Source organism: Hyperolius riggenbachi, chromosome 2 (assembly GCF_040937935.1).
Source record: "Hyperolius riggenbachi isolate aHypRig1 chromosome 2, aHypRig1.pri, whole genome shotgun sequence".
Classification (NCBI taxonomy): domain Eukaryota; kingdom Metazoa; phylum Chordata; class Amphibia; order Anura; family Hyperoliidae; genus Hyperolius; species Hyperolius riggenbachi.
Genome location: NC_090647.1, coordinates 250,826,896 through 250,843,233, shown reverse-complemented (window position 1 = coordinate 250,843,233; position 16,338 = coordinate 250,826,896). Strand labels below are relative to the sequence as shown.

At 44.5% G+C, this 16,338-nt stretch overlaps 1 protein-coding gene across 1 annotated transcript in view; it reads left to right on the top strand.

The window, feature by feature from the left end:
* The window catches only part of EIF4H (eukaryotic translation initiation factor 4H), a 70,409-nt gene that overhangs the window by 30,905 nt on the left and 23,166 nt on the right, over nucleotides 1-16,338 (top strand). Inside the window, exons 3-4 of the mRNA XM_068268497.1 lie at nucleotides 8,928-8,992; nucleotides 9,076-9,172. Of these exons, the coding sequence (XP_068124598.1) occupies nucleotides 8,928-8,992; nucleotides 9,076-9,172 (162 nt within the window). The remainder of the gene's footprint in view (nucleotides 1-8,927; nucleotides 8,993-9,075; nucleotides 9,173-16,338) is intronic.

Genomic DNA, 16,338 nt, shown 5'->3' with positions numbered 1-16,338 from the left:
GGTGAATAGTCAAAGGTAAATGTCATTCTATTTAATTTGTCTGCTCTATTACCAGGTGGGGACAACAGTTTGTGCCTGTCTTGTCGAGCTGCCCTCTCCCTAGCCTGTTCCAGTAACTGTGGATTGTAGCCTCTGCTTACCAAACGTTTTGTCAAATTGTCCGCCTGTGTATTAAAGGAATCCTCCTCCACGTTATTTCGCCTGAGCCTCAGGTATTGGCCATAAGGGATGGCTCTAACAACATGTGGGGGATGGAAACTTCCCGCGTGCAGTAAGGAATTTGTTGCGGTAGGTTTCCTATAACCTTTACAGCAGAGTCTATTATTTTCAACATAGAGTTCGAGGTCTAAAAATGTAACCGACAGACCACTACTCTCAGCAGTGAACTCCATGTTGATTGTATTATCGTTGATGTATTGTACAAATTCATCAAACTGGCTCATCGAGCCTGACCACACCACCAGGACGTTGTCCACGTACCTCGACCATTGTCTGACATGCTCCCGGAACGGATTTCTGTCCGAGAACACGGCAGACTCCTCCCACGCCCCTAAAAAGAGGTTCGCGAAGGAGCACGCCACAGGGGTCCCCATAGCCGTGCCTGCTGTCTGACGGTACCATCGTCCATCAAACATAAAAGCGTTGTGTTTCAATACAAATTCCAAACAGGAACAAATGTAATCAACGTATTCTGCATCTTTATCAGTGCGGTTCAGAAAATGTCTGATTGCTTAAATACCTGATTCCTGGGGGATACGGCTGTACAAACTGACCACGTCAATCGTGGCCAGTATGTCCCCGGGGACCCATGTGGTGCGCTCCACCATTCGCAGAACCTCTAACGTGTCCCTCAAATGTGAGGGCACCCCCTTAAGGAGGGGGCGCAGGAGATGGTCGAGGTACCTGGACAGCCTCTCAGTGAGAGACCCACACCCACTGCTTCTTAGACGAGAAACAAAGCTTATTCTTTTTACACAGGCTCTAGGCCCTTTAGGCCTAAATGACAAAATCGAATTGTCCTGTATGCTGGACCCCTGATGATGAGATGTTTAATGGATGCCCGGTTTCCCATTAGATCTAACTTGTATAAAGGTCTTACTTGAGGGCGGATGCTCTGTATCTGTTATGCTATGTACATATGCTATGTATGTTAGGTCAATTTTATACTCAGTTAATATATGTCCTCCCCTTATTCTCTCTTTTTGGTCCCCCTTGTTCTCCCTGTTCCCAGTCCCACTTTGTTCCCTCCCCTTTTTCTGGTTTGTGACATATTTGTTACATTATATATATATATATATATATATATATATATATGTATATGTATATGTATATGTATATGTATATATATATATATGTATGTATATGTCACTTATCATGGGTAAATTAATGGAGTGACCCTCACTTTATGAGGTCCTTGTTTCTATGACCCCCAGGGCTTTTTAATGTGCACCACACTGGTCACAATAGCCCGTCGTTCAGGTGGTGTGTCCCCCTATTGCCGTGATTTGGCTTTGCATGTAAACTTTTTCATGCTTATAGGAGGCAGTTTAGGTCCAGTGTACATCGATACCTCATGTTTTGAATAATGGCACACCCTGCTGGTAGATTTATTTATGTGCACTCTGTTGGTATGGACAGCACTACCGGATTGAAGTAAGTTGCGTCCACAGAGTCGCATACCAGATGTGTCATGCGTTCCAGTATCCTGGAACGCAATGAGTGACCTATTGGTATCCATTTTGAGCCTCCTCGGCCTCCGTAGGACAGACGGGGGACGCACCCCCTGATCGAACGAGCTCCTATCACAGGAGACGACGTGACGTGGCGGAGTAGGCGGAGTTTTCCGCCTTTATCCCGCGATCGTTACTTCCGCCTCCTTAGTGGAACGCAGCGTGACCAAGCGTCCGTTAGGACGCGAAACGGCCGTCGCCAGGTCCACAGTCATCCCCACTCCCACCTCCTGCACCTGCAACCGGCATCACAGCATACAAGGTATTCTTGCTTACATGATGTTGTAAATGTAACCTCCATCACTCATCTTTTTACGCTGCTGCACATGGATCAATAAATGTATTGGAGCCACTGACGGAAGGTGCACGCTCTTTTTTTCTTTTGCTTGAAATTTAATAGGAATTTGCATAGAAACAATGGAAAAGCACACCAGCACTGCCATGGTTAAATTCGCATACATCGTCATCCATGCAAATTCGCATGGACCCGCATGCAAAATTTTACCGCGGCGATTCGCACCGCACAAGTGGAAATGCAGCCTCAGGGGAAACAGGATGCATCTGAGATCAATTTTGAGCTTCATGGCAAAGGCTGTGAATACTTATGCACATGCGCTTTTTTTTTATTATTTGCCTCGAGTAATCTTTATCATGTAGATATTGGCTATCATTCATAAAGCATTCCCGCATGCGGTAATGCTGAAAACAGCTGACTTTACCGAGCACTTGGCAAAATGTCCATTCATAAAAGCTGTTAACGCACGAAAAGCTGACATTCCCGAGCAGAGCGATAAATTACCGCCTTGTGCGATTATTATCTCAACACATGTCAATTCATAAAGAATAGAGCAGGCGGTATCAGGACGGAGAATACCGCTCCCTTGGAAGAGGCGATAAGCATGCGGATAACAGCTAAGTTAATGGAGACCGACCTCTCAGGCAGCAGCAGTGAGAGCAGAACAAAAAAAGGCTTTCCAGAAAACCCATGCTGTTTTTTTTTTTTTTTTTCTTTTTTTCTTTTTTTTTTTTTTTTTTTTGCCTGCATGTGTAACATTTCTTGAAGTTCTTCTAAGCTGTGGCAATTAGATTGTTTAGAAAGACTTAAGCCACATACACACATCAGATCATAGTCTTTGGAAAATGAAAGATCACAGACCAATTTTACCCCCTTCCATGTAGTATGAGAGCCATACCTTCACAGTCTTTTCTATGGAGCTGAACTCCCCATCAGAAGAAAATCTTTGCAGGATGCTGCACACACAGATGCTGTACAGACACAAAAGATCAGTGTCTGCAAAAGTTCTGTTCCTGCCAAAGATCTACTCCTGCAAATTGCATTCATAGTCTGAGATCTGCAGATCATCATACATGCCTTGTTTATCTGACATTCATCTGCAGATCAGACAATCATCTGCAGATCTGAAAATCCACCCTTTTGCGGGAACAGATATTTTGCAGATACTGATCTTTTAAATGTCTACAGCATCTGTGTGCAGCATCTTGCAAAGATTTCTGTCTGATGGGAAGTTCAGCTCCATAGAATAGACTGTGTAGGTATGGCTCTCATACTACATGGAATGGGGTAAAATTGGTCTGTGATCTTTCATTTTCCAAAGACTATAGTCTGCTGTGTGTATGAGCCTTAATAGACAGATTCAGGGCAAACAGAGGCAATAAAAAATAAATAAATAAATTCACATCTAAAGGGAAGCTGGGGCTGCCTTTTTTTTTTTTTTTTTTTTTTTTTTTTTATATATAGTAAGGCTGTCTCTGCACGTAGACAATGTATCAACTCGGGCACCTTCTCATGTTACGCAAACCTACCGCTAGCCTAGTTCGAGAAATCGCCGCATTGTTATCGCAACTGTAAAGATTTTTATGAATGGGCTCACCGAAGTCTAAAATACCAAATGCAGTATATTCCCGACTGGATTTTTTTACCGAACACACTTTTATGAATGATAGCCATTATGGAGTGTTGTGTGTAGAGTTCTGAGGGGAAAATTATTTTTTTATCCATTTGGATTTTGGCTGTAAAAAAGTGGAAAAAGCGATGTACTGTGAATACTTTCCAGATGCACTGTATGTATGTAGACTTTCTTGTCTATATTTCCCTGCAGAAGTTTTTGAGAAATGTCTGCACTTCCTGTTTTGTCATGACAACTGTAATTACTGTGTATTTGCTCCTTATGTTATATGTTGGCCAAAAGAACTAAAAAAGACCATCAGGATTCAGCATTGTCAGTTAGGTATTAGCAATGAACCATGTCTACATTGGGATTATGAAAAATGTACTCTTGTGTCCAACAACAGTTGTTATAAGAGGAAGCTTAGAGGCACTGTAGTGACATATAGTGAGTGGAATGCAGTAAATTATTCAGGATACACACTTTTAGGCCTCTTTCACACCAAGACGTTGTGTTTTAGGGGACATTAAGATTGCATAACGTGCCCCTAACGCAACGCATGGTGGTGTGTAAGTTGGACGTCAGACTGAGCCGCGTTATGCGTCTCTGTCTTCGTTCTATTTATACTGATAGAACAGCCGCTCCAGGATAGTGATGGGAAGTCCGGATCTTTTCAAGGATTTGGATGATTCGAATCAGATCATTGAACCGAATCATTTGAAACATTTTACTAGGGAAGCAGACTGGGGGTGAAATGACTAGCAGGACAGGACTTTCCCTGCACTGTACATTCTGTATGTTCTTGTTTCTTCCAGACAGACATCCACTGTGAACCGAATCGTTCATTGTGGTGATCCAGATGATTCGACTCTCAAAAAAGATCCGGATCAAATGAACGATTCGTTCATGATCCAGACAACACTACGAGTCCAGGTTACGTCACCACAGTGCAGTGAATATTTATTAGCCATGTGGCTAGTCACTGAGCATGTGCAAGCAGTCTAACGCAGCTAAAGCCCGGTATAACGCACAGCATGCTGCACTTTCATTCAACGTGTAGTGTTACAATGTAACGCAACGTGGGCACTCTGAACAGCACATTGATTTTTCATTACTGTGCGGCGGGCTGCGTTACAGGCTGCTGTAACGTGGGACTTTAACGTCCCACTGTTAAAGCAGCCTTACGGTAACTGTCCTGGTTAAAAAAAAAATAAAAAAAAATATGTACGGCATTTTCACTACCGTGCCTCTTTAGAAGAACAATATTGTGAAAAATCGTAATTTTAAATGTCTGTGTATGCAAATAAATTGTACACTAATCCCAGAGTAAAATGCACTATAAATACATTCCCCCACCCCATGCCGAGTAAGGGCCTGTCTCCACTCGCCAGTCTTTCTGCATGAGTTGTCTAAGGGCTCATTTCCACTAGTGCGGTGCGATTTTTATTTTTTTTTATTTATTTTTTTATTTTTTTTTGTAGAAAACGCCGATGCGAATTTGCATGCGTTTTCGTGTATCTTTGTAGGTATGCGATTTTAACAATATCAGTGCCTGTGTGCTTTTACATTGATTTTACACGAAAATGTATGAAATTTTGTATAGCAAAAACGCATGCACATTTCCTATTGCATGTGAATCGCTCACTAGCCTTGCGGTGTGCAAATTCTGATGGCTCTGCTGTGCAGATATTTCCTGACAAGTGGAAACAGGCCCATTGACTATTATTGGCTATGCGAATCTGCATGCAGAAAACTCATGTAGATTTGCTTTAGCGGAAACGGGCCCTGACAGTTTTGCATTGCAGTGAATTGTTTTTCTGCATGCAAAAGATTCATTTAAGTGTGAATGAACCAATTGATTAACATTTGCTGCCGGTTTTTTGTTTTTTTTTCCCCTGTGCAGAAAGTGACTGCAACATAGGAAAAAGTAATTTTATAATGCGATGTACAGGGTGAGCCATTTATATGGATACACCTTAAGGTGGCCACTAATGATCCAATCTTTTTCAACCATCCTTACCATTTCTTTGTAATATAAGGGAAAGCCTATAGTATTCATTCAATATATTCACTGTTTACTCTTCTATTAAATAGATTTGGTAAGATTGGATGAAAAAATTGGATCATAAGTGGCCACCCTTAATAAAATGGGAATGGTTGGGGATATTAACTTCCTGTTTGTGGCGCATTAGTATATGTGAGGGGGAACACTTTTCAAGATGGGTGGTGACCATGGCGGCCATTTTGAACCTACTTTTTGTATTTTCAATAAGAAGAGGGTCATGTGACACATCAAACTTATTGGGAATTTCACAAGAAAAACAATGGTGTGCTTGATTTTAACGCAACGTTATTCTTTTTAACCACTTGATGACCCAGCCTTTACCCCCCCTTAAGGACCAGCGCTACTTTTTCAGATCTGTGCTGGGTGGGCTCTGCAGCCCCCAGCACAGATCATATTACATGCAGAGCGATCAGATCGCCCCCCTTTTTCCCCCCTATGGTGATGATGTGCAGGGGGGGGGGGGGGGGTCTGATCGCTCCGGTCTGCAGGCATGTTGCGGGGGGGCAACTCAAAGCCCCCCTCCGCGGTGAAATTCCCCCCTCCCTCTCCTACCTGCTAGTGCATAAAGAGGGAAACGCATCATCGTGTAGCAATTTCACATATCCAGTGGCCTTGAGGTTTCCATTAATGAAGAATGGCCCCACTATCTTTGTACCCCATATACCACACCATACCATCAATTTTTTGTTTTTTGTTTCTTTTTTGTTTTGTTCCAACAGTCTTGGAGGGATCTGTCCAACGTGGGTTAGTGTCAAACCAATAGTGGTGGGTTTGTTTAACTTCACCATTCACATAAAAGTTTACCTCCTCACAGAACAAAATCTTCTGCGTAAACTGAGGTTCCTGTTCCAATTTTTGTTTTGCCCATTCTGCAAATTCAGTGCACTGATCTGGTTCATCCTTGTTGAGATGCTGCTGCAGTAGCTGGAGTTTGTAAGGGCGCCATTTGTGAGTAGCTAATATCCGCCGAAGGGATGGTTGACTAATGCCACTCTCCAGTGATATGCGGAAAGTGCTATGCTGTGGGCTCTTGCTGAATGAAGCTAAGACAGCCACTGATGTTCATTCGTGACAGATTTAATGCGTCCACATTTTGGCAAATCCAACACTGAACCAGTTTCATAAAACTTAGCAAGCAGTTTGCTAACTGTAGCACGGGAGATGGGTGGTCTCGTAGGGTGTCTTGCATTGAAATCTGCTGCAATGACCCGGTTACTGCATTCACCAGACATCAACACAATTTCTATCCGCTCCTCACGTGTTAACCTCGGCGACATGTCAATGGCTGTAAACAAAGAGAAACTTGTATATAACTCATGAAAGATTAAAGTTACGTTAAAACCAAGCACACCATTGTTTTTCTTGTGAAATTCCCAATAAGTTTGTGTCACATGACCCTCTTCCTATTGAAAAAATAAGTTGTCTTCAAAATGGCCGCCATGGTCACCACCCATCTTGAAGTTTTCCCCCTCTCATATATTAATGTGCCACAAACAGGAAGTTCATATCACCAACCATTCCCATTTTATTAAGGTGTATGCCTACAAATGGCCCACCCTTTACTCTGGGACAAATGTACAATGTATAACTAGGCAATTGTGTTAAGGTTTTTCATGATGATGGTTCTTTAAACTTTCCATATGCTTGCTGCTTTATAATAAAATACAGTGGCATACAGTTGGTGTCTTGAAGCTCTTTCTTATCTGCAAGCTTGAAAGAAACCTGAGGTGAAGAAGAAAAATATTCAAACATACCTGGGGCTTCCTTCAGTCTCTTGGCTCCCTTGTTGTCCTCCTGAGTCACCTTGATTTTCCTCTGGACATCCAGGTATATCTGTCAGTCGCTGCATACTGTGCGTGCATGGCTTGACTGCATGTGCTCCCAGCGATGGGGGAAGAGCACACGGCCACGCCACATTTACCTGGACAGACAGCGGATGATTAAGGCTGCTTGGGAGTACGATAAGGGGGCTGGAGGAGACCCCGTAAGCATGAATGAATCGCACATATATTTCCACTAAATACATGCATTTATTGCTATTGCTGTAGCATTGAAATGCACAAACATTAAAGACTGTATACAGATGCTTAAAAAGATAAGTGTGGGACCTTTTTACTTCACTCAAATTCTGGTGGGAGCGAGACTGGCTACATTTAAAATTTCTAGGCCGGTTTAAAAGGAATTTCCACTTTGGATCACTGTATATACTCGCATGTAAGCCAAAAAGTGTCCCAAAAGTGGGGGGCCAGCTTGTGAGTCAGGTGTGTGGGTCCTCGTATACACTGCTTGCATGTATTGTATCGTACTTGCCTGTCGTCCCTTTCTGGCAGCCATCTTCTTCCACTCTCCTGTGCAGCTCTGTACTCTAGAGGTCCAGGCTTCACTGTCCCCTCATATCTGGACATCCATCTTCCCATCTCCCTTCCAGCTCTGTACTCACAGCTAGAGGTCAGCAGCTACCAGGGAGATGGGAAGATGGCTGGCCAGAGATGAGAACAGTGCAGCATGGACCTATTAGCAAGTACAAGGTTGCACAGGAGATGGGAAAGTGGCTTTCTGGAATGAGGGCAGGTAATTCTAGTTACAAAAGCACGCTTTTACTCTGCATCAGATACATGGTGGGGAGGCTAGGGGGAGACATAGGGGAGTGTCTTATCTGTGGATTACACATTGTTAGGTTTTGTTTTTTGTAGGTGGGAAAGGGGGGGGGGGGCTTATTTGCAAAATGGCTTGCATGTGAGCATATACAATGTGTGGGGGGAAAAAAATTTGAACATGTGCTCACTCAGCAGTCTGCTCGCATGATTACTGTTGCTGTTTTTTCATTCATATAATGTTATCAAGGGGGGGGGGGTGTTAAATATATAGGAGGCAAAGACCCTACTAATTAATCAAGACGCTGTATGTGGAAGTTTTTAAAATGTGCATGTAATACAGGCACAATGGAGGGAATGGTTGAGGTTTAGAAATCTGAGCAATTACGATGAAAATTGCTGTTTGGCCACATCTTATGAAAATCCCTTCTTTTGACACCCCTAGAAGATACAAAATATCAAGTACCCCCCCCCCCCCCCCCCCCCCTTAACCTATTCTTCCCTGGTAAATTAATAAAGATGTTGCTGAAACATCACAATTGTTCTGTTTTAATAATGTGATTACAACCTGTAAATGTCAATTGGTTGACCCTCTGTTTTGTTTTTTTTTTCTTTCTCCACCTCAAATTAGGGTTTTGCTATGTAGAATTTGATGATCTGGAATCCCTCAAGGAAGCATTAACCTATGATGGTGCAGTAAGTGTCCTTTTTCTTTTTTGCTAATTCTCTGTCATGTAGTGTTGGCTTTTCTTACATGGTTCTGTCTGTGTTCTGACCAGCTTTTAGGAGACCGTTCCTTAAGAGTGGATATAGCAGAGGGCAGAAAACAAGATAAAGGTGGCTTTGGTTTCAGGAAAGGCGGGTCTGAAGACAGAGGTGATTCCAGTTTCTGCTGATGTTTTCCAGATGTATTTCTTTTCTCCACTTAAAGGGAACCTGCGATTGGGCACGTCCTCTGACTCGGTTTGTCCGCAATTGGCCCCTGGGAAATCCTCTGCTCCTGGGCCAACTGCACATGTGCGGCCTGGCAACGCACTGCCGCTGCGTTCACATCACCCCGGAACGTTCTGCGCCTGTGCAGTACTACTGTGCAGGCACAGAACACTCCTGGGGACGAGATTGAGACTGGGGAGCATGCCTGCGCCGACTGGAGGATTTTCTGGGGCTAGTTGCGGGTTAAAGAGGTGGAGACTGAGGGAACGATCAGGCTGGAGGAAGCCCCAGGTATGTATTAACTTTGGCCCCATCTCAGGTACACTTTAAACCCTATTCTTTCCACTTTTTTGTTACTGTGCATAATCTGCCTATTTAATATTTAAAGGGCAGCTGTATAGAAATTCAATTTATAGCCGTTTTATAGATCTGTATTTTAGGGCTGGAACCCACAAGGGCATTTTTGTGAGCATTTAGGGAGCGCTTAAACGCTAGCGTTTCCCAAAAAGCTCAGCTAATGTTAATAGATGGAACAACTTCCACAGGAGTGTTTGCGATTTGGAAAATCGCAAGCGCAGGACATGTAGCATTTTGTTAGCATTTGCGCTTCAATGTAAAGTATATAATCGCTCATCAAAACCTGCATGGAGAGATTTTTGCTAGCGTTTTGAAGTTACTGCACACTGTAACAAAATTTAAATTAATTGAAAGGACCAATCAGACTTTAAATCGCTACACAACCGCTGGCAAATTGATACACTTTTTAAAAACGCTCCCTAAAGCGCTCATGAAATCACTTACAAACTGCTCATACAAAACACTAGCGCTTGCGATTAGCGATTGAGTTTTGCAGTGGGTTCCGGGCCTTAGGGTGCATCTATGATAAGTTCTCAAAGCATTGTAAGTCTTTTAGAGATAGAACTGGTCACACAATGGTTAACCTGACACTGGAGGGAACTGTCTTTCATTATTCACTGTGGGAAGAGTAGAGATGGATATGAGATGCGAATTCCAACTTGCATGCAAATTTTGCACACATCGTATGCAGTGTGGATTACACCCAATCAGGTACATTTCCTGCTGATTTTGATTTGTCCAATTCCAAGCTGCATGCAAGCCAGAATTTTTAGCATTTGATGAACTCTCTAGCGCAGGGGTGTCGGACTCCAATATAAAGTGGGCCGAAATTGTACACTGGGACCTAGTCGTGGGCCTACCTCAATGTCTGTTGGCTACCTTACTCCTTATAAAGTTCCATGGTGTCCAAAGGCACCCCCCCCCAACCCCTATACAGTTCCCTGGTGTCTAGTGTTTTCTCCTTCTCCCATATTGCTTCCCTGGTGTTCTAGGACTTCACCTCCAATATTGCTTCCCTGGTGGTCTAGAGTGGGCCTAACATAATGCAAAGTGGGGAACCCACTTGAGGGCCAGATTTGGCCCGTGGGCCAGAGTTTGACATTTATGCTCTAGCGTGAAGAGTAGGAGGCCTTGTATCTGACCGTTTAATATGTTTGAGAAGGCTACGAGTGTTTAATCTGGCATGCTGGATCTGTAAGAAGTAATCTGCAGCCAAGTCCATCGTTTACTTCCTTACTTAGCCTGCAGAAGTTGCTCCATTTCTGGAGCTGTTGTCCCTCATCCCTACTTCATAGTTGCAGAACGTGTTGCTGGGCTGTTGCCTAGTGAAGCGCCAGTAAGCATTAGGCTCTGCAATGTTGAGTTCAATCCTGGCGAGCAACACATTCGGGGCAAATTATGTGCATCCCTTAAAGGGAGTGTTTTGATGTAAAAGGGAAAAAAAAACTACTTGGCGCTTCCTCCAGCCCCTGGAAAGCTGTCGGCCACCGCAGCTCCAGTGTCCCGGGATCCCCTCTGTCTGAGTTGCCAACCTCGCCAGGTCGGCATCTACTGTGCCTGCACGAACTCTTGTGATCGCACTCACATGGCCTGAAGCGCTTGGCGCAGTTGTTCTGCGCCAAGCACTTCAGGCCACGTAAGTGCGAGCGGCGCTCACACAGGTGCAGAAGATGCCGTCCTGGCGATGTCGGCCTCTCCAACGGAGGGGTTCCCGGGACACTGGAGCTGCAGCGAGGGACATATCGGCTGCCAGGAGCAGGAGGGAGCCTCGGGTAAGTAGATCATTCCTTGGATGTGTCCTTTTTTAAATGGACCATATACTGTTCTATGTGTGCACAAGATGGATCTCTCTCGTATCATAATCTCATCAGAGAGGGATCTATATGATTGAATTCTTCCACACACTGCACATTTCAGCATTTTCAGTAGGTCAGGAATTTATATTGCGTCCTACAATACAGTAACTGGATCTCTTAACCACTTGCCGACCGCCCACTGCACATTGGCAGCGGCAAAGTGGCAGCCCCAGGACCACGTAACGCACATTGGCGTTGGGTCCTGGGACTCTTCCGGGCCGGGGATCACGCACATCCGCCAGCATTAGACTCCGCCCACCCGCAACGACATCCCGCCGGCCATACGGAACGCCGGCGGGATGTTAACCCCCCGATCTGCCGCATACAAAGCGTATAATACGCTTTGTATTGTATACAAAGCGTATTATACAGGCTGCCTTCTGCCCTGGTGGTCCCAGTGTCTGAGAGACCACCAGGGCAGGCTGCAGCCACCCTAGTCTGCACCCAAACACACTGATCTGCCCTCTGATCGCCCACAGCACCCCTCAGACCCCCCCCTGCCCACCCCCCAGACCACTGTTTGCACCCAATCACCCCCCTAATCACCCATCAATCACTCCCTGTCACTATCTGTACAATGGTTAATTTGCATATATTCAGCAGTGGTGCCTGGGAGACATCTCAAGCTCACTCCAACCTGAATTATCGCAAATTCTTTGTTTTAGGAAAGCAAACTTTTGTTTTTCTCACTATCTGTCAACGCTATTTTTTATTTTTTTTTTGTCCCTAAACTGCCCCCTGGGGACTCCTGTTCACCCCCCCCCCCCCCCCCGGTGTACTGTATGCATCTATCCCCCTGATCACCCATCAATCACCCCCTGTCACTGCCACCCATCAATCAGCCCCTAACCTGCCCCTTGCGGGCAATCTGATCACCCACAGCCACCCACGTCAGATCACCTCCCAAGTGCACAGTTTACATCTGTTCTCTCCTCTAAACACCTACTAATTACCCATCAATCACCCCCTATCACCACCTGTCACTGTTACCCATCAGATTAGACCCCTATCTGCCCCTTGCGGGCACCCAATCACCCGCCTACACGCTCAAGATTGCCCTCAGACACCCCCCCACCCCCCCTTATCAATTCGCCAGTGCATTATTTACATCTGTTCTTCCCTGTAATAACCCACTGATCACCCATCAATCACACCCTGTCACTGCTACCCATCAATCACCCCCTGTCACTGCCACCCATCAATCAGCCCCTAACCTGCCCCTAGCGGGCAATCTGATCACCCACACTATCAGATCGCCTGCAGACCCGCCGTCAGATCACCTCCCAAGTGCATTGTTTACATCTGTTCTCGCCTCTAAACACCCACTAATTACCCATCAATCACCCCCTGTCACCACCTGTCACTGCTACCCATCAGATTAGACCCCTATCTGCCCCTAGGGCACCCAATCACCCGCCTACACCCTCAGAACGCCCTTAGACCCCAGCCCTGATCACCTCGCCTGTGCATTGCTTGCATCTATTCCCCCCCACTAATCACACCTTGAGACACCCAACAATCACCTCCTGTCACCCCCTAGCACACCTACCCATCAAATCAGGCCCTAATTTGCCCCGTGTGGGCTCCTGATCACTCGGCCAAACCCTCAGATCCCCCTCAGACCCCCTTCCCATCACCTCCCCAGTGCATTAATTGCATCCATTTTCCCCTCTAACCACCCCCTGAGACACCCATCAATCACCTCCTGTCACCCCCCTAGCACTCCTATCCATCAGATCAGGCCCAATACAACCTGTCATGTAAGAGGCCACCCTGCTTATGACCGGTTCCACAAAATTCGCCCCCTCATAGACAACCTGCCATCAAAATTTGCAGATGCTTATACCCCTGAACAGTCATTTTGAGACATTTGGTTTCCAGACTACTCACGGTTTTGGGCCCGTAAATTGCCAGGGCAGTATAGGAACGCCACAAGTGACCCCTTTTTAGAAAAGACACCCCAAGGTATTCTGTTAGGTGTATGACGAGTGCATAGAAGATTTTATTTTTTGTCAAGTTAGCGAAAATTGATTTTTTTTTTTATATTGTTTTTTCACAAAGTTTCATTTTTCACTAACGTGTGACAAAAAAATAGGATCTTCTATGAACTCACCATATACCTAACGGAATACCTTGGGGTGTCTTCTTTCTAAAATGGGGTCACTTGTGGCGTTCCTATACTGCCCTGGCATTTTAGGGGCCCTAAACCGTGAGGAGTAATCTAGAAAACCAATGCCTCAAAATGACCTGTGAATAGGACGTTGGGCCCCTTAGCGCACCTAGGCTGCAAAAAAGTGCCACAATTGTGGTACCGCTGTACTCAGAAGTAGTTTTGGGGTGTATTTTTACACATACCCATGCTGGGTGGGAGAAATATCTCTGTAAATGACAAATTTTTTTATTTTTTTTTACACAGAGATATTTCTCCCACCCAGCATGGGTATGTGTAAGAATACACCACAAAACACATTATACTACTTCTGGGTACAGCGGTACCACATGTGTGGCACTTTTTTGCATCCTAACTGCGCTAACGGACCCAAAGCCCAATGACTTCACAGGTCATTTTGCGACATTTGGTTTCAAGACTACTCCTCACGGTTTAGGACCCCTAAAATGCCTGGCCAGTATAGGAACCCCACAAATGTCCCCATTTTAGAAAGAAGACACCCCAAGGTATTCCGTTAGGAGTATGGTGAGTTCATAGAAGATTTTTTTTTTTTGTCACAAGTTAGCGGAAAATGACACTTTGTGAAAAAAAAAACAATTAAAATCAATTTCTGTTTACTTGTGACAAAAAATAAAATCTTCTATGAACTCACCATACTCCTAACGGAATACCTTGGGGTGTCTTCTTTCTAAAATGGGGTCATTTGTGGGGTTCCTATACTGCCCTGTCTTTTCATGTCTTTTTTTGATGAATATAATAAAAACTAAAAAACGCAGCAGCAATCAAATAGCACCAAAAGAAAGCTGTATTAGTGACAAGAAACGGAGGTAAAATTAATTTAGGTGGTAGGTTGTATGAGCGAGCAATAAACCGTTAAAGCTGCAGTGGTCTGAATGGAAAAAAAGGCTCTGGTCCTTAAGGGGTTTTATGACTGCAGTCCTTAAGTGGTTAAAGGACATGTAGCAGGAAAATTGTAAAGATTAAAATGCATACTGTAAAGTAGGCCTGAACGATTTATCGTTTTCAGACCAAAATCGCGATCACGGAAATGACTATTCCGTGATCGTGAACATGTCGCTTTCTCACAATATCCCTCCTGCTGTGCAGCAGTGCATGAGATCAGCCAGACAGCCCATCTCCCGCTTGCCGCGCCATATAAGTAGCGGCTATCGCCATCTTTCTTCCTAGTGCCGCCTCCACCTGTTACGTCGTCACAGGGCTCTCACTTTCTCTCTATGCTTTGCGTAGCGCGTCACCAGCTGGGCGGCTGCGGCAGACTCTCACTCGCTCCGCCTAGCCCATCCTCAGCTGGGCGGGTGGCAGACTCCCCGCAGGCTTTCTCTCTCTTTCCCTCCACCTAGCCTGTCATCAGCTGGGCGGGTGGCAGGCTTGTCAGTCAAGAGTTTGGCCAGGCAATGATGGACAGTACCATTTAGGCTAAGATGTATTACAGCTCTGGCCACCGCTTTCTTTGCAACTCTGCACATCAGATCACTCTGACATCTTGTGTGCCTCATACATTCTGTGTGTGTGTGTGCAAGATGTGTGCTGGGCAGTGTGGGCACTATGCATTTGAGCTGAGGTGACTGAGCTTGACTGTGTGATATTGTACAGAACATAAGCCAAATTGTGATTCCACTCCAGCCAGGTTTGATAATTAACCAAAGCCTGCCCTGCAAAGTGCAGACTCTCACAGAGCTAATGAAGGACTAAATTGCTGATGCTGTTCTCATAAATACAGAAAATCGTGAATTGAATCGAAATGGCAATTTCTGACAGAAATCGTGCAATTCAATCTTTTCCTAAAATCGTTCAGGCCTACTGTAAAGTGCATTTTTTTACTCTGGGAGAAATGTAGTTTAATTACTAGTTTTCCTATGTTGCTGTCACAGTATGTATTGAAAATCTGACAAATCTGTCAGGTTTTGGACTAGTCCATATCCACACGTGCAATTCTCAGTTACTTCTTTATTAACAAAAGCACTTACTGAATGGCAGTTGCTAATTCTGACTGCCAAAAGTGTGCAAGCAGGTAGACTGGCCAGTATCTTTCTATAGATTCTTTCTAGTTGGTACTTTAGTAAAGCATAAAACTAATACTGAGCATTTCCTATGAAGAGATGATGGACTAGTCCAAAATCTGTCAGCTTTGTACTACCTACTGTAAGTAATAGCAACTTAGAAATAAAATAATTTGTAGTTCATTTTACACTGGGAGAAATATAATTTGTGTATTTTAAATTTTACAACTTTTCGTAATGGCGTTTCTTTTAAAAATAGCAAGTGGAAGCACAAGCTATTTTTAGCATTAGATCGGTTTGTCTTTTTGCTGCACTTCAGAAAACGTACCTAATGGGTATATTTCCTTTGCAAGTGGGAACTGAGCCTTACTGCAATCCATAATTGTGGGCCATGGTCTGGCCCACGCCAGGTACCTCTAGGTTCTGGTGTCTCACAAGCACAGGGAAAGTATCCAACACTCGACAAGCGTTTGAAAGGGTTCAGCTGTTGCAATTTCGATCTAAAAAATAATGGTGGTGTCAGCCTAACATGGCATCTAAACTGCATGCTTGGGTTGCGAGATCATGCTAATGTGCATAAAGTAGCAGCTTTCCACAGGACAAATAAGATGGTGTGGTGATAGTTTCATATCCTTTATTTGTACAAGTTCGCCTTTAGAGCTAACCCCAGTTAACTGATTGTGAGGGGAGTTTATCTGCTTTGCT